The sequence below is a fragment of the Mesitornis unicolor genome, unplaced genomic scaffold (assembly GCF_000695765.1).
Source record: "Mesitornis unicolor isolate BGI_N332 unplaced genomic scaffold, ASM69576v1 scaffold34289, whole genome shotgun sequence".
NCBI classification, from domain to species: domain Eukaryota; kingdom Metazoa; phylum Chordata; class Aves; order Mesitornithiformes; family Mesitornithidae; genus Mesitornis; species Mesitornis unicolor.
The window spans coordinates 1,725-26,018 of record NW_010208494.1 but is presented as its reverse complement, the minus strand read 5'-3'; the positions used below and the strand labels follow the sequence as shown (position 1 = coordinate 26,018).

General features: G+C 36.1%; 1 protein-coding gene across 1 annotated transcript in view; it reads right to left on the bottom strand.

Moving 5' to 3' along the window:
• The window catches only part of OPA1 (optic atrophy 1 (autosomal dominant)), a gene marked incomplete at its 5' end in the record, with an annotated part of 35,324 nt that extends 12,402 nt beyond the window's left edge, over positions 1–22,922 (bottom strand). Inside the window, 17 exons of the mRNA XM_010192538.1 lie at positions 375–490; positions 1,253–1,325; positions 1,417–1,489; positions 2,027–2,157; positions 2,638–2,737; positions 2,891–2,962; positions 3,270–3,344; positions 3,754–3,834; positions 4,135–4,248; positions 5,105–5,191; positions 6,167–6,271; positions 8,409–8,462; positions 18,903–18,970; positions 19,622–19,675; positions 20,918–21,025; positions 22,191–22,287; positions 22,604–22,922. Of these exons, the coding sequence (XP_010190840.1) occupies positions 375–490; positions 1,253–1,325; positions 1,417–1,489; positions 2,027–2,157; positions 2,638–2,737; positions 2,891–2,962; positions 3,270–3,344; positions 3,754–3,834; positions 4,135–4,248; positions 5,105–5,191; positions 6,167–6,271; positions 8,409–8,462; positions 18,903–18,970; positions 19,622–19,675; positions 20,918–21,025; positions 22,191–22,287; positions 22,604–22,922 (1,727 nt within the window). The remainder of the gene's footprint in view (positions 1–374; positions 491–1,252; positions 1,326–1,416; positions 1,490–2,026; positions 2,158–2,637; positions 2,738–2,890; positions 2,963–3,269; positions 3,345–3,753; positions 3,835–4,134; positions 4,249–5,104; positions 5,192–6,166; positions 6,272–8,408; positions 8,463–18,902; positions 18,971–19,621; positions 19,676–20,917; positions 21,026–22,190; positions 22,288–22,603) is intronic.
• Between the last annotated feature and the right edge of the window lie 1,372 nt (positions 22,923–24,294).

The following is a 24,294-nucleotide window of genomic DNA, read 5'->3' as shown; positions in this document are numbered from 1 at the left end:
TCAGCTTCCAGCTCTGTACAAGTCGGCCCTGCCCTGGCTGATCAGATGGCTTAATTATATAGGAAACCAATTCAAGTAGCAACCAAATTCAGTGGAAGCACCAAGTTTTTTTGCCTAGAAAAAAACCCTATTTTTTGTCTTCATATTTATTTACTCCTTTGGCTTTTAGAGCAAGTGAGTCCTTCATACCATGAGTTTTTAAAAATGTGTATTTGTAAAGATTAACTGGAAAGATTATCAAATCACGAGAAATTGTCATCATACAAAACACAATTGCCCAAACATGCTGGCAAAACAGCGTTATATGAATGTGGAATAACTAACTGTTTAACAGCAAGTTGCTATTTTGCTTGGTTTTTTAAAAAGATATTTACCTTTAAAAGCATCTGCTTGCTGCTCCACAGACTCTCTCACCATTTTCCAGAAGCAATCTGACACAGCAAGACTTAAGTTCTTTGTTGTTACCTGGTGTGCCTTCAGCATACTTGTCCTGTAAAGGAAGAAAGCTAGAGGAAATGCTTCTATGTTGTGCCTTCAGGCTTCCATTTTCTCCTCATAAGAATAAAGCTTTGCTTTTTATAGCAGAGAATAACATGTCAATGTGCACCTAATCCAAACTCCAATCTCTCCCTCCAAAATATTCAATACGGATAATCACCAATGGAAGCAGGGGGGGTGAGCAGAGAACAACAAAAGTTGTTCACCACAAATAATTTTTTATTCTAGAGGTTGCAGTACAAGTACTGCAGTCCCAGAGACTACAGATTGCTTTCCTGGGAAATACAAACCTGTGAAATCAAAATTCTGATCAACGAACTTCCAGCAGAACACACATGCTAACCCTTTGAATACAACACTTGTCACACTAAGATGACTGACACTACAACTAAAGGCACTACAGCTGTCATCTGGGCTGCATACACTCTCCCTGTCTGTCTTTATCAAGCACCTAGACACAGGCTGGGGACTTCGTTCTAGAGTCAATGGAGAGATATGGAAACCTCTGAAGAGAGGCTCAGAACTGCAGTGGAATCAACTGCTGCCTGAAGATGTCCATCTCCCTCCATTGAATTACAGTAAGGATTAGGAAATCAGGCTAACCTGGTCACCCCAACAAGATACTTGATTCAGGCAGATTACATCTCCAATAGTGTTTATAACAGCAGTAATTTTTTCAAGATAACAAGAAAAACTGATGCTAGCATTTACAAACACAGGCTCATTTTAGTAAAAGGAATAAAGAGCAACATACTTTAAGAGCTTTGAATTTTGAAAAAATTCCTCTTCGTATTCTTTAATAGATTCAATGCTTTCACTGCTGTTTCCTGGAGAAAGAAAAGAGTGCTGCAACAGTTCAATTTAGACACTCTTCTCTGCTATCAATGAGAAAATAAGCAGAGCCAGAGCTCTCTTTACCTTTTCCAGTAACAACTGCAAAATAACCCAAAGCCTTCATTGGGAAGAGTTTGCCTTCAATTATTTGCTGGATCTAGGAAAAGAAAGGATTTCAAAGAAGTGGTTAACTTTGCATAGATATATTCTTTCCTTCAGCGCGGTTTTAAAGCCAGATCTAGCTGTATCTACGCATAGACCACCATAAAAAAGCAGTTTGTCACAGGATTATCAGTTCTACTGATATTTAAAAGAAAAAAATATATATAAAGACATAAACCAAATAAGGCATAACACAGCAAAACACAAAACAAAGTGAAAAAAAAACCTATCCCAGAATATCCTAAAGCCATCTCAGGAAAGAGAACTTGCTCAGGTCATCTGCATGAGTGGAACCAGTGTTACAGTAAGCTGTAGCCAAGCTGTGGTGGAAGTCAAGCAGCTGATAACTAAAAGCAAAGCCTGAGAGAGATTAAAAAAAACAACCACCCCAAAAAATCATACCAAGTACAGAAATAAGCACTCAAAACATTTAGAATAGGTAGATGAGGTCCAGTATTTCTGACAGCATCTCAAGTATTTTTCCACGTGTGACTTTAGCCATCCCAATATGAGAAAAATAGTTTCAACTCACCCTGCTTGGGCTAGCCACATTCTTCTCAGCAAGATCCACTTTAGTCAACACAAAAATTGTCCTTTTTCCTTGGGGATCCATCTGGCTGACTAAGTCTGTGACAATACTGCGTTCTGCATCCACTGATCCATCTGAAGTACACAAAACCACAGTTATATTTCAGGAATTGTGTAATCTAAACACGCAGTACTGAAGATATAGTAGGCAACAAATAAGTTTCACGTTACAACTTAAAAACAGTAAAATTACACCTATAGTTCCCAGTATCATACAAAATCAGTTTGTTGTAGTTGTTTAGAACAAGTACCAGCTTGCTCAAAATATTAACCTCTACTATTGTCTGTTGCCTCCAAAAACACTTCAAAAGAAATCTCAAATTTTTCTTTAATAATAAAAAGCTCTTATAAAAAAGTTGCTTTTTGCCATGGATACCACAGCTGTCTTAATTTATACACCGACAATTCACAGCACGCTGTTTTGCACACTATACAAATTACCACAAATGAAAAAAAAAATATATATAAATCGGGAGAGTCCCCAGAGTAACATAAGAATCAGAATTAAAATTTAAAAAGTCCTCCCAGTAAGATAACCATCTAGACTCTGATTACCTTGAATACAAAGGATGATGGCATTAGGATTCTGCATGTAGGCCTTGCTGATGCTAAAGATAGTTTCCTTTGTATCTGGAGCCATACCTGATGTCACAGTCTTTAATACGTATATGGAGATATATGTTTAAAGGGAAAAAAAAGAAAAGAAAACAGAGAAATGTGAAAAAGAAGAACAACAGCTAATGTTCTCATCAATAACACCACCTCCCTTACATGTCTTAAGGATTTCTTTTACATACAGCATACTTACACTAATGACTCCAGGTAAATCAACCAATACCATTCTCTGCAAACCAGGACCTTTCACACTTAAGGAGATGGTCTGTGAAGTAAAATTGAAATGAAAGGTTTATGCATACATATAGTCTATATGTAATTACATACACAAACACGCATATATAAAATTATACATATTGCTTTAAACCAGCAAGAGCCTATAATTTTAAACAGCAAGTACAATCTGACGTGCATGTAATTGTGATACGATTTTTAACAGTCCGAATACACTTTGTATAGTGCAAAATATTAAGTATACACTAACTGCATTCACCACAGTCTCCCATTTGAAGAATAATTACAAAAGATATAGATGTACAAATATTTGCCACTAAATGCTTAACAAGTCTTACCTCAGTGCTAACAGTGCACCCTTCCTTCACACTATTTCTCATTCTGATTTCTATTTCATTTCTCAAAGCTGCAAGCTGTTTTGAGAAAAACAAAGGATCAAATATAAAACTGCTTATAATTACAACAGAAGAAAAATCACCAGCATCAGTTTAAAAAGTTTACTGAGGGATTAAGATCTCTGTTTATAAATAATGTTGCAAGTGCATGTTGAATAACCAAGTATGGTAAATACTGTAAAAATTAGATTACCTGCAGACCCCTGCTACTCAAAAAAGTATCTTGGCATAAGATATCCCACACTTTACCCAGCTCAGTGCCAGCCAAAAGCCATACTAAGAGTAATTTAAATAACTGATATAATGCCTTGCGCCACTAAAAATATTTCATTGTACTTCAACAGGGGCTAACAGCCCACAGAGATGCAAAATTTTTCAGAGAATTAATAAAAGTCACGTTGACTTCCAGCCAATTCTTTATACTTACATCCTCTTCCTTGGTCAGATCAAACTCCCGAGAGCTGTCCTTGAATAAAGCCACATGGTGGGGACCTTCACTAAGGGTTACCTAAATGGTAAAAGCCTTATATGAGAAAGCATGGTAAATCTAACAGAGAAACATGAGAAGTACATAGCATACATATACTTCTCATTACAGATATACAACTATATGCACAAGACTACTTATGGTAAGAACAACTACTACTCTAACAGTATATATGAATCATATGTTTCGTCATTAACTGCAACAAATGACTTGCTTAGAGACCATTTTATAAACAAATGTTCACAAATACTTCCATTAATGGCATAATCAGAGGTAGAACAATATGGCAAATGCTGATTCAGAGATTATAATGTTTCCTACCTTAACAGGGGAACGTGTCATCATCTCCCCAGACCCTCGAGGGAATATGCGGGCTTGGGCGATCATTTCTAGCACACTCGTTTTTCCTGCGCTTTGATCTCCAACCACCACAACCTTAAGTGAAAGTTTAAACATCCATTGGCTTTTAGCAGAGCATTTTAGAAACTTAGACAAAAGCCTACTAAAAAGATTTGACAATTTGCATTGTTTAAATATGGAATCCTTGAAGAAATGCTAACTTTTAGTCATGCAAAAAAACTGACTTGTGCTCAAGAAAGCACAGCCCACAAAGCATCCTATGGGCCTAACCAGCCAGGCCATGTAATGAAGAGACAGGGCTTGCTACTCTCATGGCAGGCAGTTTTCTGCTTGTGCAAAATCCTTTCAGCAAGGTGAAACACTGAAGACTAATGTGGTAGATGCTGCTTCTGCCTGGAGAAGGCTGAACTCTGATGTAGTTACTGTCATTTCCCCCATCTTACTGGCTTCCTACAGAGGCCACAAGTGATTGTGTAGGCAGGAAGCACTCCTGACTCTCCCCTATGCCAGTAGTTGGGCCACCCATACCCCTTCTCACACTCCCCCTTCCAACAGCAGCACTACTGCAGAGAGTTAGCTGAGACACTTTACCCTTCTCAGTTCCACTGGTGCACACTGGGTAACAAGTTATTTTACACTGCTGAGAAGGCTGGAGTGCTCTCACTGAAACCATTTAAAATAAAAGGCTGAGCAGAGCAGCAATAAGATCCAGATAAGGTTTTATCTATGAGCCAAGGCAGACTTAGCATTGGTTATTCTCAAAATTCTCTTGTTGCATCTAAAATGGAGAACTTGTCTTAAGCAAAACCCCTGCAGTTACAGGAAAACAGCCTAGCACTAGCTTTGGATTATTCTGCAATATAATTACATGTTCTATTCAATTATAAGACCCGTGATTCAGTGAAAAGCCTTGAATTCTTTATTTACTTACTCGAGGTAGGTGATCTTGAGTGTTATAACTGGCATCATAATCCGACAGGATATCAAGTACTTCAGAATACATATCAATCAAGGATTTCTAGAAAAACCCAAACCAACCAAACAAACAAAAAAACAAGTACAGAGAGAAAACAGCCTATTAACAGAACAAAGACTGGGTTTCAGACTACTTCATCTGTATATTCTGCAAACTCATCTGTAAAAATGTGTTTATTCCCACCTGATGGTTTGAAACCCTAACAGCACAGATCTGTTTTATGAAGTACAATACCAAGCAAAGAGTAAAGTAATTCCTTGCCTTCTGTGGATGACAATACTACAGCTGCAGATGCACCTTGCTGAAAGAGCAAAATGAGGGCTCTTACATACAGTGCAAGAGAACAGTACTCAGACGTAACTGTTTCCAAGTTACGAAGCTGAATTAAGTTTCTTCCACTAAACATCTAGACTTACATTATCAGCTTGATGAACAGTAAGCATTAAGAAGGGTTGAGAATTATCAACCTCATTCTGTAAAAATAAGAACTCCTTATCTTCCAGTTCCCACAGGAAAGAGAAAGATCCAGCACAGACAGGCACAAGAAGTCTGATTTGAGAATGTTCAGAATGTTGGCAGACAAAAGCAAAACCACACTTAGTTCAATCTCTGGGATTTATATAGGGTCATTAAAGGATGTTTGCTGACCCCGTAACTATTTTCCTACTGAACTCCGTAAGACCCATGGCAAAGCACTGTCTGTGTAAGAGCTGGAACCATATTTATTAGCAAATAGAGTGAAGCCACATCAAAAAACCCAATCCACGTTTCCTCCTTACTTAGGTAAGTTATTCAGTTAGACCTGGTAACCCCTCTGTGCTCTTTAACTGAAGCCATTTCCAGAAGTTATACAGTTAAAAACCCAAAAGATGTATAAAAGCCTTAACATGTCAAAAATTAGCATAGCTATAACAAATGTTAAAAGTTCATATATGAATTAACAAATGCAATTTAGAATAGCATTACAGAAAATACGGTATAATTATATTTCTATGATGATCTGGAACACGTCAGTACCTTTAACTTCCTCTGATGAATTCCTTTGTCATCTCTTTGCAGTACCAATTTTCTTAGTTCTTTGTTCTCTTTCTCTAATCGCTCAAGCATTCTTTGGTATTTGAGCTACAAAACAGTGGTACAAATATACTCGTGAAATTATGGAAATAGCACACTCACATGAGCAAAGTTTTACCCATGAAAAATATATTATCCTTGAGGCAAGTATTGAAAAAAAATACAGAAACCTTTGTAATCACTAGTTTATTAAAATACAAGAGCTAAAGAGCCAATCAATTTAGAAACCTAGAGGTAGAACAAAAGATTTACTGTACATTAACTGAAGACAACTAAGCAAGCAAACCAAAGTAATGACTAATACACATCAACGCTGCAAAAAAGTCTAGCTCAAAACAAACTAGTTCCGCTTTGCTAATTAAGGAGATTAAAACTTTGTTGGAATGAGATTTGGTGAAGTTCAAGTCAATTAATGGGACAGGAAGGGATCCCACATCTGCACTGAAAAGCCCTGTGAAGGTATCACACACAAAACCGTTAAGTTTGCCGTAAGGCAACACACCTTGGAGGAATAAGTGCTGCTGTCTAAGCAAGAACTGGAAGGTACATAGCTGAGGATCATGGCTCCTGCTCTGTAAGGACTGCCTAAGGGATGAAATATTTCTTTGTAAACCAGATCTGCACTTGCACACTGAATTGGCCAATATTATGAAAACTGCCCCCTCCGCTCAAAGGGCTGGAAATGCTCCTTGGTTGAGCAGATGTAGGGAATTCCTAAATCAGGTACTGACTGCAACACCAGATTTCAGAGAAGGTGAAAATGGTTTTATTTTTGTTCTTAAATAATGAATGCTCCTATATACCTGCATCCTTGATAGATTTGTTACTATTGTAACCTTGTCAGATTGTAAACACAAGCTTTACATAAGGGGAACAAAGTAACATGCATGCATTCACTATACACAGAAATTAATATTAAAAAATGGGCTTTGCAAATGTCTATTATTGAACTCCTAGATCCTCTGAAGTTAGGCCATGCACTTGTTAAGAGGCCAGTTTGAAAAGCAGTGATCCCAAAACTGATTTCTGCAGATCTTTTCTGCCAGGTAATAAAGCAAGCTTCTCTTTAATGGAAATAACAGAGGAAATACTGAACACAGGATGTTACTTGCCAAAGCACATCTTCTCTTAGGCCATATTAAATTACAACAATTAAACTAGATGGAAGAGATCCAGAAGAAATTGAAAGTGGCTTAGGTTGTGTGAGGCAGTATTTTTCAGAAATATATCTAATGAAATCCTACCAACAGCTGCCATTATTGTTCAAATTCTCACTGGTTTTATTGTTTTTTCCTTAAGGACATCACTCTGAACAGCACCATGCTCTTCAGTTTCTTAAAGGGATTAAATATTCTTTTAAATCCCAAAAAGAAGGCAGAGAAAAAGCTTTTAATCTGCCCATAGCCATTTTTATACTAAACAGTTCCATCATAGGAACACTTTAATTGCAAGAACTGCTTTGATTTTGATAAACACTGCTTTGTGTTGTAGACTTGTACACATCTCTAGCATTGTAACTGCAATTATTTTTCTTGATGGAAGAAACCACAAAAGATATTTCAGTTCTCCTGAATGCCACTGCACTATAATCTGAATGTCTTTTTTCTCTTGGACCCCTGATATTTGGTCAGCAAATGCACTTAAAAGCTTCTTTACTAGAAATTATATTTCCTAGATTAACAGATTAAAATGTAACTTCTTAATTAAACTAATTTCCTTTCTGCAATAAATGAGCCACGTAAACACACAAGATCACACAGATATATTTAGTAGCACTGAAGTTATAAAAGAGAATTGCAGAATGTTGGGAGTAACGTTAGCACGCACAACAAGTTAAAAACTGGAATATAACCATTGTATTTAAATAACGCTCTCCAGCTAGCTTTACATTTCAGGAATATACAGCACTGAAGGCAAGGAAGGTATTTTGGGAAACTATGATTACACATTTGCCCTGTTCTTACTCTCCCCTTTGCATTCTGTCAGTTACTGGCAGTGAAAGAGCAGACTAGACTGACCTTTGGTCTGTGCCAGCAGAGTCAACTCTGTATTGATAAACTCCACGACTGAATAAGCACTGCAATTTTCCCAAATATCTTGTACTTCAGCTATGCTTTTGTCTGGTAAATTTGAGTCTGCTGCACTTAAATCTCCACTTAAGACATCAGTAATTCAAAAAAGCTACCTGAGTGTGCAGAAGTTCTTCTTGAAGTTGATCAATCTTCTCTTTGTCAGAAACCTATGAAGAAAAATAATCATGGCTACTACCACATTGTTTAGTTTATCCACTGCACATAACAAAATCACAAACTGAAAGCTTCATTCCACACAAGAAGACTGACTTCACATGCATTTTAAAGCAAGTAAAATTCTTCAATTAGCGTTTGAGATTTAATGTTGATGGAAAGATCCATCTGCAACAGGAGGCTCACATAAAAAGAAGTCTAAATTCCAGTACATGCAAATGCAAAAAATAACCCTTCAAGAATTAACACTAGGAAAGTGGGCTTAGGAAAAAGCAAAGCTCTATATGGTGCCACTGCCCTAAATGCAATTTTAGTGGTCGAACTCTCATGACTTTCAATGTTCATTTCTTGAACTAGCATGATCTTAATGGGATACAATCACTGAAACCCCTGCTTGCTACAGAAACTGTTCAGCTGAGTATTCTCTATTTCTGAAAATTCAAGGAGATTCTTATTTCATGTTTGTTTCAGAATTATACTCCTAAACATGAATGCACAACTTTGTAAATTGTAGTTAAGCAGGACAGTCTTGAAGGGTTATTTTAAAATCATTTCAATTACATGAAAAATTGGAAAAATTAGGTTATTATAATACAAAACATTTTGAAGTTCAAGACAAATGTAGTAAGATCAGGCAATCAAAGCCATTCTTAGTGATATATTCTTAAAACAGGTTCATCAAGATGTAATAAACAGTTGCTCAAAACAATCCCCTTTTAATAACACAAAAGCAAGACAAAAGCATAAATAGTGCAATACAGATTCGTATGATGTAAATATTTACAAACAACAAAATCTAATTGTTAACTGATGAAAAATTTAGGGAAAATATAATCGAAACAATTACTGAAAGAATGATACAGTTCAAGTTTCAATATTTAAAAAAGCTCATATAATAAAGTGACATTTAGAACTGAAGTTAGCTTCATATCAGGAAGAGTATATTATGCAACACACAGAGGACAGCTGTCATTCAGACACAAATCAAATTAGTTAGCATTTCAAACCAGTTGTTACAGCTTAAACAAGAAAAGAAATCCACAATTATTCACAGTGACTGATATAACTCAGCTATTAAACCTGTAATATGCAGGATCATGTCTGTACTTTACAAAAAGCAATCCAAGCTCACACTTCCATCAGTATCCAATTATATCCAATTATTTTCTTATTCGTAAACAGCAAAGAGGAAGTGCTACAAATTGAATTCCTTTTCATTTCTGTTAGTTCAGTGATAGCGAAAGTGCATCACAAACAGGGCTAGTTTAGCACACAGACAACTTGATGCATGCAACCACTGGTTGATGTATGTAAAACATTTACATATACACGCACTTTAAACACCTAAGAGACAGAAGGGGAAAGTAAAGAAAGGAAGGGCAAAGAGAATGGTATGGAGAGTCAGAAGCAGCAGGAAAAAGTCAAGAAAAGGAAAGCTGAGCATTTCCATGCGGTGCAGATTTTCAAAGCCGTTAACACTTTCCCACTCTCTGCTCTTAAGCAAGCAGTTCCTGCAAGTACTTCTGGGGCCTTGGTGCATCTTTGAAGGACGGACTTACACACAGATTGCCTCTAACCATGTGAGCACCGCCTTTTATGTACAGTATACTTATGTTAAACACAGCAAGCAAAAATATCGCACATTGCTTCTGATCTTGCAAAACGTGGCTAAGAATATCTAGCACTAGATGATCAATTCTAAAAAGGACAATTAGGTAAGCTATGTCAAAAATAAACAGCTCTAGAACGATGTAGGAGCTCTACCATTTGGTTCAGGTGCACTCTGAACATTCAGCTCCAGTTAGCACATATGGTGTTTTGAACATGTAATTCATCATATTGCTAAAAATTTTTAAGTCGCCAATAAAAGCTAAAACTGTCGTAACAATCTGAAATACTAAGTCACATATGACTAATCTGTGATCTATGATTTCTACATTAAATAAAAAAAAATCAACTATTAAAACATCTCTATATAGGCATTTGTTTAATCCAGTTCAGCATGGTTTGTACAAGATTTAACAGAGCACTGGCCCAGGCTGCCCAGAGAGGTTGTGGAGTCTCCTTCTCTGCAGACATTCAAAACCCGCCTGGACGCCTTCCTGTGCAACCTCATCTGGGTGTTCCTGCTCCGGCAGGGGGATTGGACTGCATGAGCTTTGGAGGTCCCTTCCAATCCCTAACGTTCTGTGATTCTGTGAAGATGTCTCCTTCTCTCCCCACTGCCACCAAAAAACGTTATGAGAAAAGAAAACTGTAGGGCCATTTTTAACTGAGGGTTCCTGCACACAAAGATGCAGATATCTGCTTCCTAAGACTACCAGAAGCTCCTTATAGTTACTTATTTAGTGCAGTGGTTGCTTTCCAGCAACATTTATGAAGTATGTGCATCTGAAAATTCTGTATCTTTGAAATCACAGTTATTGGTTTTGTGCATTCTCTAAACAGGCTACAAATAACTCTATATTGATCATCTACAGAAGAAACACAATGATTTCCAGTAGTATCAATGAAAATATCAAGGCCCAGACAAAATGCATATAAGAAGCAGGATGCACAGTGCAGCTATACATGACTAATCAATTATAATGTTAAATATTTATCAAAAGTCTGACCAAAAAAAAAAAAATCATCAGGAAACAATTACATTTTTGCTTTTAATACCTTCTTCCGACTGCGAGAGAGTTTCACTATTATTCATTTTACAACTGAAGTAGATTTAGTATTGAGAAATTACATTAAAATGGGAAATGTGCAATTAAATTGGGCAACAGAGCCTCCAAGAATGGAAATGAAACGATTGCATTCTGTAGCACAGGCAAGCGAGCCGACTGAGTTAAAAACCAAACAAGGTTAGTCTGTGCCCTGTCAAAAGGGCACGCAATCACTTATTTCAACGACAGTAACAATTTCTTCTTCCAAAGAACTTGGATCAATTACTGGAATCTTTAAGTTGCCCTCTCATTTCAATATATTAAAGAAAATCATTTACCATCCTTTCCAATTCGTTTCAAGCAAAAAGATCAGTGTGACAAACAAGCCACATTCCTTGTCCTTAGGCACGTACACTAAACAGGACACTTGAATGCTAAATTAAAACTCTGTAAGAAGTCGAGGGCAGTTAGACCTTCAGCACTCGAAAGACACAGAGTATCTGCCTTGGAGGTCAGGGTAACATTTACAAAGAGAGTCCTTACAGCTGTTTCACAGCTTGGGAATTGTACCATTAGTTGCAAGAAAGTACTGACAAGGTAGAATTTCAATCAGAAACAAAAGTAATATCAAGCTCTTTTTTCCCCCCAGTTGTGTTTATTAGGATGATACATTTTCATGTATCAGTTATTTATTGCCTTTCCGTAATTATTACATCTTCATATTCTTGGTTATAAACTTGAAGCTACTATTCAGTACTTCAGCTCTCTTGATAAACTGTATACCACACGACAGAGGCTGAAGGAATTCTCTTTTTAAAAAAGAGAGTCACTGAACAGAGAGCGTTCAGTGTCCAGACCACTGAAGAGCTCTTAACTCTCTTACTAAAATACACATCTGGAAGGAAATGAATGCAAGGACACTTGTAAGACACCTTTTAGGTAAAATGATCCCAAATAACTGCATTACCATTATATTTTGTTATACAATACCTAGATTCCTAACTGAGGACAGGATGTATCAGTATTATTTTAAATCCAGAGAGAATATTAACTAAATAAATTTGAAAAATCAAGTATAAGGAAAAACTGCATTTCACTTTTTTTTTATATTAAAGGAATTTTAACAGTTTAGAGTGGCCAGGGGTTGTAACTCTAAACCATAATAAATAACATAGCAAGAAAGTTAAATATTTAAATTTAAAATACTATTTTAGCTTCAGAGAACAAAGTTATTTACTCTGTTGAGGGACTAAAAAGCATGACAATTGCAGCTATGCAACTACATCTAAAAGTTTAATTCACATTTACTGCGTTCCTCTTTCTGTGGGAGTTATCTTCAGATGTACAGATTAAGTTCTGTATCCAGTGCTCAATCCCAAAGCTGCTGAAAAATATGAGTAATCAGATTTTTTTTTTTGAGGACACAGAAGCAGCCAACAATGTAATGTGGCTAAGAATTAATGTGTTTTAACAGATCAGACAACTAAAATATCCCAATTTAGGAAGCATTTCCAATTCATCTCAGCCATATAACGATGAATAAAATAATCAGAGCTTAAATTAAGTAAGTAACGTGATGTGCAGATGTTCAGGAACCAGAGCATATCAGTATAAACTGTGATTTAAGAGGGGAAACAGACAAAGGAATACCTTTGACACATATACAGCAGAGACTGCTGTTAACAGCAGTATTTAATTGCCTGTGTAAAACTGTTTCTTAAGAGCTGCTCTCATTCTCAGATTGGGAACAGTATAAAGCAGGAAAAAAGTGTTCCCAGAGATTCATTGCCTGTAAATAGCTAAACTCTTATGAGATAAAGCTACAGTGAGCAAGCAACAGTAGAGAAAAAAGACTTGACATTTATTCACATACTTGCCTTAAATGCATTTTTAATGTATGAACTTTAAATAACAGTATTTATAGAGGCAGAGAACATACAATTTCAAAGTGACACAAAGTACTTGCTTTGCTTTTAACACCATGCTTTAAATGCAAATTGGTTAAACTGAAACAAGACTATACACCTGTAGCAAAGTTGTCTGTAATAATTATTTGGGCTCATTACTTAATTAGTTAGATTTTTCTAGCTCTAATACAGAAGGCTGAAGTATTTGATTAGTGTGAATACAATACATATTGTCCCTTAAGCCATCACCTTTCGCTTCTGCTGGGAAGAGCCCATGTTATATTGGCCAGCAGCTCTGCGTGCTTCCTCTTCGTGTTGCTGGATTTGTTGTTGTAACAGAATGAGTTCGCCAAGCAGGCCCTGCCATGAGTTTATAATAAAAAGGAGAGGAAAAATTTGGGGTGTAAGGAGAACAAAGTTAAACCAAAGGACGTGACAAAGACAGATGAAAAACAGGTATGAATGGGTCAGTTCAAACAAAAGTGAAATTTCATTAGCAAGATCTCTTGCTAGCTAGCTGGGAGTGGATATAGCCAGCAAAACCATGCATTTTGCAAATCCAGGTAGAACAAAACAATAAACATTTAGCTACATTTTATAATTATTTTCAACTTTAAGCATCTAAATATTTAAAAAAAATTAAAAAAAATCAACTACCCTGACTTTGAAATGTTCTCAAAAGTTTCAGGATTTCATTTCAATGATTCATCCCAGAAGTTTTTAAGTACCAGCAATTTTTCACAACTTAATCATGCATGCAGTTAAAGAGAGTGTATTTAAAGGGTGTCTTGGATATTCCACACAAAGTTGTGCAAAGCAGCCAATAGGCTCAACTTTGTCAGTAACATGAAAATTCTCATTTTGTTCTCATTCTCAACAGTGCAAACAGTTTACAGAAAGATGATTTTGCCTGCTACTTAACTTTCAAACTAGGAAAAGCAAATGAATTTCGAGAGCATAAAGAAAGAAAAAGCCTCCTCTCCACTTCTGTAACACACTGCAGTTTAAGTTCACCTTGTCTTTATCCTTCCTGATCACTTGAAAAATCCCTGCACCTTGATGCTTATTCCTTTATTTATTCAGCATTTCCATGAAGCTTAACTTTCTTCTCTCTCCACACCAAATATTCTTGCAATGCTAAGCTGTCTTTCAAACTCAGTTGAGAGATACTATGCTAGTGCCTACTGGCACTTTAAGTACAATTTATTTCAGAGAACGTAGACACAATTATTAACAAACTATTTAAGTAACATTCACTGAAATAAAGGTTTCAAAAACACACTCCACGTATTAAAACAAATCCTGAAATACAACTTTGGTGTAAGAACTTAAGACATCTACCATCAAGTTACACATTTGTGGCATGAAATACACACACAGGCATGTACACATAAGGATAAGCAACACAGGAGAGAATGGATAAAAGGAGAGACAATCAAATGACCCAATATAAACATTTGTTAAATAGTGATTTGTATAACATTTCAAGAATAGAAAAATCTTCACATTTGTATTTTACTGAACTGTGTTAAGTTTTCATACATTTCCATGTTGCCAGACTAGAAAATGCGTTAGAACTGTGCCAAGAAGTGAAGCAAAACCAATTATTTCATATGATTTTTATACAGCAGCAAGGAGAGATACCCTCATGGTTACACTTAGTATGAGAGGAACAATAACAATGTTTTCCCATTTCACAAACAAGGAAACTCTCAATACCACCTGACACAGTCCCTTTGAAAACTACGCTATGGATCAAGAAGATACAAGAAAAAACACTGAACAAAACCTGCCATGAACCACTAGCATTTAAACAGCCACTGGAACAGAAGTTTGAAGTCACCCAACCTAACTATTTAATACACAATTACTTTCTAAAGCATCTGGTCCATGTGACTCTTAACTCCACAGGAAAGTATGAAAAGCCCTTTTCAACTACTCTTACCCCATTTAATAAAATATTCAGGTAAAAAAATACCATGATTTAAAAAGCTTCTCAAGAACACTTTCTTCTTTGTATACATCAGTCAATAATCTTATTTCCTTTATTTCCTATTTCTTACTTTATAGGATTTAATAAATAGAGACAATCAAGAACCTTAAACAGCACAGAGCTATACAGACAACACCCAGGCTGGTACAAACCAGGACATAAACAAAAACGTCTACATCTCTCTGTCACTGAACGATATCACTATTACCCACCCCCCGCCAAAAAAATAAATAAACCTATCATTCAAGTATAAAACTGAATTTATTTTAAAGAACTTTATAAAAAAAAACAATCAACTTTGATGGGATTTCAAAACCCAAACTGTTTACAATCATTATGTGATATATATTATATTATATTTCATTATCAAAGAAAAAACAGAAAGGGGAATAACAGTAGTTGACAAACAGTGGCAAAAGCCCTGCAAAGTCATCATGAGCACCTGGGTGCACAATAAATAAAATAAGGCAAAAGAAGTGCTGACATTGTCACTGCACATACTTTAAAGAAATACATTATTTTATATTAAAAGCTAATACAATGTACTTCAGTTGTGTATGATGACCTCATTTAATTGAAAAGTTCTTCATGACTCAAGTATTTGTGCCCCATTTTTGTGAGCAACCGAAGCCCTGTTTTCTCGCATGTCTCGACTCCTTTCACTATTTCCCACTGATTCAGTGGGACTGTTCATGAGAAAAGCTGATCTACAGTAAGACCTTGCAGGAGAAACAATTAAATGCTGAAGGACGTAAAGGGGTGAAAATGACGAAAAAGGTAGAGAGATCAATTTCTAAGAATTTTCATAAATGGCAGTGTTTTATCCAGAGTACCTATAAGACGAAACTGGGAACTAAGTTGAGAAGACAATAGTGTCATGAACAAAAAGGGAAAATTATTTAGGTCGAGAGAGGTTCTCCTCCCCCTCTACTCTGCCCTGGTGAGACCGCATCTGGAATATTGCGTCCAGTTCTGGGCCCCTCAGTTCAAGAAGGACAGGAACTGCTGGAGAGAGTCCAGCGTAGGGCTACAAAGATGATCAAGGGAGTGGAGCATCTCCCTTCTGAGGAGCGGCTGAGGAAGCTGGGATTCTTTAGTTTGCAGAAGAGGAGACTGAGGGGAGACCTCATTCATGTTTATCAATATTTAAAGGGTGAGTGTCACGAGGATGGAGCCAGGCTCTTCTCGGTGACAAACAATGATAGGACAAGAGGTAATGGACACAAACTGGAACACAGGAGGTTCCACTGAAATTGGAGAAGAAACTTCTTCTCAGTGAGGGTGACAGAGCCCTGGACCAGGCTGTCCAGAGAGGTTGTGGAGTCTCCTTCTCTGGAGACATTCAAAACCCGCCTGGATGCCTTCCTGTGCAACCTCATCTGGATGTTCCTGCTCCGGCAGGGGGATTGGACTGGATGAGCTTTTGAGGTCCCTTCCAATCCCTAACGTTCTGGGATTCTGTGATTATGGAACCTTTACTGCATAACTTGCAAGAAAGAACGAAACCAACAAGAATGTTAAAAAAAACCCAAACCCAAAACAGAGTCAAGCAATACTCCTTACTAAAGGCTCCTTTCTTTCTCACTCTCCAGCAGTAGCCGTAGTGAAGAGCTATGCTGCTTCCTACAGCAACCATCAGCAGAAGGCGACCCCGTGCCTGCTGAGACCCAACTCAATACTTCAGCCACATTTTCCACACCTACTTCATCACAGCTGCAACTACTATAAATTTTCTTTAGGAATTGGCCTGAGCTTTGGAATTTGCTTGCTTTAATAGGAAGCTGAAACTCCTTAGGAATTTTTTTTGGAGAGAGACAATAGTGCAATATAATTTTCTAACATGGTAACACTGTCATTTGAAGAACAAGCCTGAACTTGTCCCACATACACAATACAATTAAGTATGTTACTACACTAGAGCTTTTATAACTGTCTTCTCTTTCTCCAAGAACAAAATGTCTCATTTAATACAAGAAGAAACAGTTTTAAACTTAATTTATTTAAACTACTTATCTGAACATTCGAGTAATTTTGTTTTCTTTTTCAAAAGCCGCACCTTTTGTATTAAATGAGAGATGATGAGATGAACACCACATTAGCTGGCAAGAAGCAGTACAGCCTGATTTGGTGTTTGGGACAAAATTCACTCTAGCAAAGTTATCTTGTAAACTAACTCATTTCTCACTCATTCTACAGAGGTTTTGAGAGACCCATCTGAAGACCATGCCCAACGTGGCTTCTACAGAACTTTCCTCCAAATGAGGAATCCCTGGATCTTTACCAGTTACTCATCTTTTCCCAGTGAAACAAAGCAAGCCAGCTCATCAGCCATCAGACACATTTAATACCATGCTACAGCACTTTATGCCTCCATACAATCACAATTCTTAATCTAGTTTTGATTAGCAGTGGAAAGCCTTGAATGAAAAAAGGCCATCTAACTTGTTGTCTAGAAAACAATGATTCTGCTTTGCCAATAAACCAAGTGATTATTCTGTTAGCTATTCATACGTGCCGTGTTTGAAATACTATGACCAAAATTGATCATATAAATTAGCAAAACAAAGGTTTCTAAGTGTAACATATCAGATATAACTGGAGTAACAAAAATCAGCACACCAGACTAAATTTTATAAATCATACTTGTTTAACATGGGCTGATATTTTCTGTACCACAGCCAAAGTTTTGTTGGTAACATTAAAATGCAGTCATCACTGCATCTGAAACAGCAGAATAAGTATCAGTGATATTACTGGCACTCGGTAAAAATTCCAGTAAATTCAGTTATCAAAGACAATAAATTAAGACGGCCATTTCCCCACAAACCAAGAGTAAAGTGGTTTTTATGTTTTGAAACAGTGAAACCTGTGCTAAGCAATCACTCGAGAGAGTAAAACAATATCAAATAGACAGTTTACTGACAAAGGGAAAACAAAGAGGTAAATTTTTTTCTCATGTAAAAATCCATCACTGTTGCAAAAGGAAGAAACTATTTCTAAAAAGTGAGCTTTTTACAGGTTTCACTATGAATTGCCATGCAGAACTCTGGAATAAATGTATACATGCCTGCATATACAGAAATGTCTTGTGTAAAAGACCCAGTTATAGCTGAGACACTAAGAAATTTTCAGTTGCAAAAAGAAATATTTTCAAATTTACACACTCTCGATGCTTATTGTTTTCCTCTCGTTTTTTAAAGAAATTTTTAAAATATACACAGGAAAAATGAAAAGCTTTTAAAGAATGAGCAACATCACAATTTCGGAATTTAATAGAAATCAGATCTACTATTCATGAAAGCAAAAAATTAAACTTCATCTTCTTTACTTCAAGGAAAAGTGCTAGAACTTTTAGTTATCAAAACACAGTAACTCTTTTGTCCCAGAAGATAGTAATAGAAATGTGATGTACGTTTTCTAAATAGAGTAAAAAGACTGGTTTTAGAAATGGAATTGCTTTATTAAGGCAGAGATCCTTAAGTAATTATCACGACTGTGAAAATGTAACAGAAAGAAGGCTGCAAGTGGAAATAGTTGAAAATAACTATAAAAGCCTAAACCAACTTCAGTAATAAGCTATAAGCTCGTGCCACTGACAACATGCCCAGAAAAATGGCAAATGCACAAAAATAACTAAAATTCCATTCTTATTATAGACCAAGTTTCTTAAGAATGCAATTCCTAAAGATTTTTATAAGTGCCTTGTATTTTCCTCACACCAAAATGTTTATTATCATTGCACTGCGTATGTATTAACAACGGTGCATACTCAAGTCATTTACAAGCTGCTTCAAATAAACTTCTACAACTAGCTATGAAACACTTCAAACAAAATCACCTGTTGTCAAGACATTGTTAGCTTTGCAAGAGAGTAATTACCTTCTTGTACTGTTTGTCATTGTCATATCCCTGGTCAGTAGCTCTGAATGCTGTTTCACCTGGAGAACCTAAGACATAATTACAGAAACTCATTATAACATGTAAAAACCAATTGAAAAAAATCTCAAACTGCACCTGAAATTAAATAACATTAAAGTTTCAATGCCTATGAAAAATTAATTCAATAATCTCTGAAGCTGCTAGCAATCAAAAAAAGGTTCACCACAGAAAACTGAAAAAGGAACTCAGTTTAAAAGTCATCTGGAAATTTTATATCTAGTTTGTGACTCAAATTAGTTATATTGTAAGGGAATAAGTAGCTTCAATTACACTATTAAAGACCTGGAATTTTTTTAAAGATTAATTATTTCTGATAGACATGAAAGGGTAATGCAAATTCTATTGGTATTATTGTAATAAGAAAAAGAATTATACTCTTTCCTATTGTAATGACACAGATTTTCAAGCTTCTGGAAAATGCCCGAAACAAAAGGCATCTGCTCAGGACTCTGGCAGAGAAATACCAACTATTCATCTATTCATTTGCACTGCAGAGGATCTAAGTATTTTTAAAAGAATTGGAAGGTATTTGTAATTCAATATTAAGTTGCTGTAAATAATTGTGTTTATACTGATATGCACTCCTCTTAGTTTAGTAGTGTTTTAAGAGTTTGCTTTAAAAAGGCAGGTTAAGGGCAGTAAAAAGGGCTTTTACACACCTAACAACAGAAGTAGATCAGAAGCTCCTATGACTTCACTAACCAAATTGTAACCTGTGAAAAATCAGCAGAAGAGGGGAAATAAAAATTATAAACACAAAACAAAATGCAAAACAAAGATGAGGGATCTTTGTCTCGTTTGGAGGACCACACAGCCATAAATGTCACCTATGTTCATGTGAGCACAATAACAAATAATAGGTGACAACTCACACCACCAGTCAATAGCACCACAATTTTAAACAACCAAAAATCTTAATCAAAATATACAGGAAGTTGTCATCTACTTGTCACTCTGTTGAACTTCATCCCTACTTAGTTGCTTGCTCAGTTTATACAATGAATAAACTCATTCCACCGTTACAAGTATTTTAAGAAAATGAAAATATGCTGCTTCTGCACACCGACATGGAAATATTTTCAAACACACTTGGAGCAATAATTATGACACCTCATAGATATAATCTTTCATAAATACAAATGCATGCAGTTTGATAACTATTGAGGTATACAATCAGAAGAATTTTTCACTCCATTACAAGAATGACTGGGTGAAGTTTTGAGCTGTGCTGAAGAGCAAGTCAGATATGATGATCAAGTCAAACATCTTTTAGCTTTAAAAAGGCCACCAACCACAAATGACTTATTTAAATCTCCCAAAACCTGAAAATTACAAAGCCTACTACTGTCTAAGCATACTGAATCGAGAAACCATCCCCCTGTTTCCTGTGAAGCATTTAGAACTCCCACCTACTCTTTTGAAACGCAGCCTCTCCCTAAACTGATGCTTCAAGCAAGTCCTTCTGGAACTACGTCCAGATGGAAAACATCACTCTACACAAAAGAATACAGCAGACACAAATCCCTTCTCTCACATGCGTGCAACGTTAAGAATCATCAATTCTTAATAATTCAGCTCTTTTTCTCTTGTAACAGCTGTGGTACTGTTACTGTCCAGTGTCACTCCCACTTTCTCCAAATTCCAGCTGGATACATCCAGCTTTTATGACTCACTGAAGGAATCTGCTTTCAATCTGTTTGTTTAGATTTGTACAAGAATTCTAGTTTTCTACTCAATTTCACATTTTGGTTCTCACTACTTGCTAACAGAATTCTTGCTTCAAAAAACACATTACACTTACCTGTGTCCATAACTCTTTCAGATGAGATATTTAATGAAAAGCCATGCATTTGCAGGATCCGCTTTCTTCTAATGTCTAAGGACATTATCTGTAACCTCATTTTGTAATAGCCTATGTTTTCAAAATTAAAACTAAGCTGAAAAATTGTTCTCACCAGGAGAAAAAAATCCTTTCAGCGAAGTGAAGCTCTCTCCAATCTTGTCAAAGTCAGGCAGAAGTTTGGCAAGTTCATCTGCATCAGGAAGGGCTTTGATAAGTTTTTCTAGGAAAACAGTACAAGAGCTAATGAGTATTTTTCCTTGCCTATTCTTTTCATGAACAAAAACGGCTTAGGCTGTAAAACACAGCAACTGTTTCAGAACATGGCTTTTTAATTTTTTTTTAACAAAGAATTAAAAAGTTTCTCTTCACATGCACCTCCCCCCGTTAGTGCTGGGAAAGATGATCAGATCTGAAAAACCAATTGCACTTTAGACTTTGAACTTCCTGATAAGTTGGTTACCTCAGGTACTTCAAAATACTCTACAACTTATTGCTGCAGGTCACCACATCTCAAACACTATTCTCTCACGTACTTTGCAGAGGATGTTTTAAAACTACACAACACTAACTATGCCCACCTCTTGTACATTATGAAAGATTATTTTTCAATTTCATAAGCCTATTTTGCAATTCTTTAAAAAAACCAAACTTACTAGCTTTAAAGTACTATAGAAATGTAGTGTCCACTAGTAAAACCAAGAAAATCTTCGTCTCAGTTATTCAATCTCTGCATTCATCTATGCAACATTCATACATGTAGTAAAATCTTCATATTCTTTTAAAAACCCCACCACCTTACTACCCTGCATATATAAGAAGTAACTCACTGCTTGGTTTTATTTTTAAATTTCTAGATTTCATCTGAAAATATGCCTACTGTAACCAGAAGTCTCTATTTTTCACTTTCTTCTTTCTGTATCTTCAAGATAATTTTGTAGCTAGGGAGGTTCACCATTCTGCATTTTCAACTGGTCTTTTAATCATATAATCTTTTACTTATCTATTTATATTTCTTACTTCTAAGTGGCAGTCATATAAAGACCTTTGTGCATAATATTATGAAAACCTTTGTAAGTCCCCTTGACCGTGTTGCAAGTCTCCTTTCAACAATGGGATTACATAGCCATATGAAAGGACCAAGCATTCTCAAAGGAAAGGATGAATTATGCAACAGCAATGCTAAATGAGGCTTAATTTTTTTCTACAAACACACTGATAGAAATATCTTGGTTATACACTCAAAACTCTAACAATACAAGTTCACTCAAGTTACAGCCGTAAAGATACTACTGCACTGTGGAGAGGCACTGAGGACCTACACCTTTATGTTTAAGTTGCACATATTCTAGTCTTTAGACAGAGTAGCATTTAAGCTTTTGTGATACCGAAGTCAATATGCTCATCAAGCTCCCAAATGAAGTCAGGAACAATCCACTTATATTCATCGAGATCTGGCATCATGTCCTTCCACTGATCATATGTCTAATACAAAAAGGAAAAAAATACAGTAGAAATAGAAAAAGAGATGTATGGAGAGAAGTATATGAGCAATCTATTGAAAAGTAATACCTATATATAATACATAATAACCCACCACCTTTTAACACGAATACTGCTACTTCTATCTTTTAAAATCTATACTAGTTCTCTAAACAATCTGCTTTCCATTTTCACCCATCTTTATTGTCATCCTCTAATGGCATCTTGTTATTTTTGTGGATATTCAAGTAAATATTGTTCTGAAATATGTAACAACAACAAAGACAAAATGCATAAAATAACTTCCACAGATAAATACCTTCTTAGCTGTATAACCACCACCTACAGCAGATCCTAATATAAGATAGCGAAGTTTGAGAAGCCTTGATGCTAGCCTAGCTAGCCAAAAGTTCCTGCGGGACTGGTATCCATATTTTACACCTAAAAGTTTTGTTTTACGTAGGGGAAGATGATTAAGAGAAGAGAATAGCTGAATGGATGTCCTTAGTGGAGGTCTTTGAAATTTTGAACTCAGGTAGTAAGGATGATGTATACTCCGGGAAACAAGATGCAAGTTTTGAAGTGGTGATTTTCTTTTTATTCCATAGCTGCTACTTGCTAGGCTCCGGCAGATGACACTGAAAGAAAGAAATAAAAACTCTAAGTAACAGATTTCCTCAACACACCATTAACTCAATAACCTCTGCAGAAGCAGTCCACATTACATTATACCTAGTTACAGATAAATCAGAGCATCAGTCTGAATGTACAATTTCCAGCTATCATTGCTACGCTACCAAGAAAATAAAAAGCTGTAAACAGTGTTAATGGGTACAGCATTTCTAGTGATTATAGAAATAAAACCTTAAATACCATTTATAAAGTCTGTTACAAATTAAATTTAACTTCCACGCTGGATTAAGGCAAGTAACATGCCTGTGGTAAAACACAGTTTGGGCAAACAGGAACTAAAAGTCCACAGAAGACCACGATCAACTTGCAATATAAAAAGAAAACTTAAAAGTTTGGCCTATCTTGTTATTCACAACAAACTTTTAGAGAAGATTACGTCTCTTCATGGCAGGGGGGCTGGAACCTGATGATCCTTAAGGTCCTGTCCAACCCAAACCAGTCTGTGATTCTGTGAATATTCTGCAGCTCTAGGCTTACAGAATTACTGTTCTGTCCTAGGTCCTGCACAGACAAGATTACTTCCAGACATGGCTGCACCATGTTTGTCGAAGGCTTCAATACAGTAATCCAGATTTAAGCAAGAGGGAAAATTTAAGTCTGAAAGATTTGACTCTGAAAACAGAGCTCAACCATGAAAAGCACATGTTAAAACACAGGACCTTATAAATCTTCTCTATATTAAAGCACATGCATAGGTTGGAGAAAAGCTCCTTGCATACCTTCCATTACACTGTCTGCATACTTCAACATTTTGAGGTAGCTTTGCTAATTTAGGGAAAAGACAACAGCTCTGGAAAAAGCAATTTCTTCTGTAATATTTTAGTCTCGCCATCATATCAGAATGGTTCATATTAAATCATTTACTAGATGCAAAACATGAGTGAAGTTACAGTTCTTGAAATAAATGCTTGTTCCTTGATGCTTTTTTCAGGGTCTTAATTTTATCAAGTGTACTGGGGATGAATACAAAAGAAAAAAGTGTTTCACACTATTGAGAAGGCAAATTCTTCACCCTGTAACCCCAAATTATTTAAAATTAACAGATCTTAAAGAGAATAAGTGAATATTATAAAATGGAAAATATGACAGCATTTTCTAATAACATGTTCCCTATTCTTAACGTCCAAAGAAGTGGAAGACTTTGTTATATGAGTACTTGTGACCCAGAAATAGAGCTTTTGGAAGAGAAATTATAAATCAGGATTATGTGAATTGAGACATTTTTCTCTCTTAAAAGACCAATTCTACTAACAATCTATGCGTAGAAATTTCCTTTTGGATAACAGAAAGCCCTAAAAGAAAGGGAACTCCACTGAC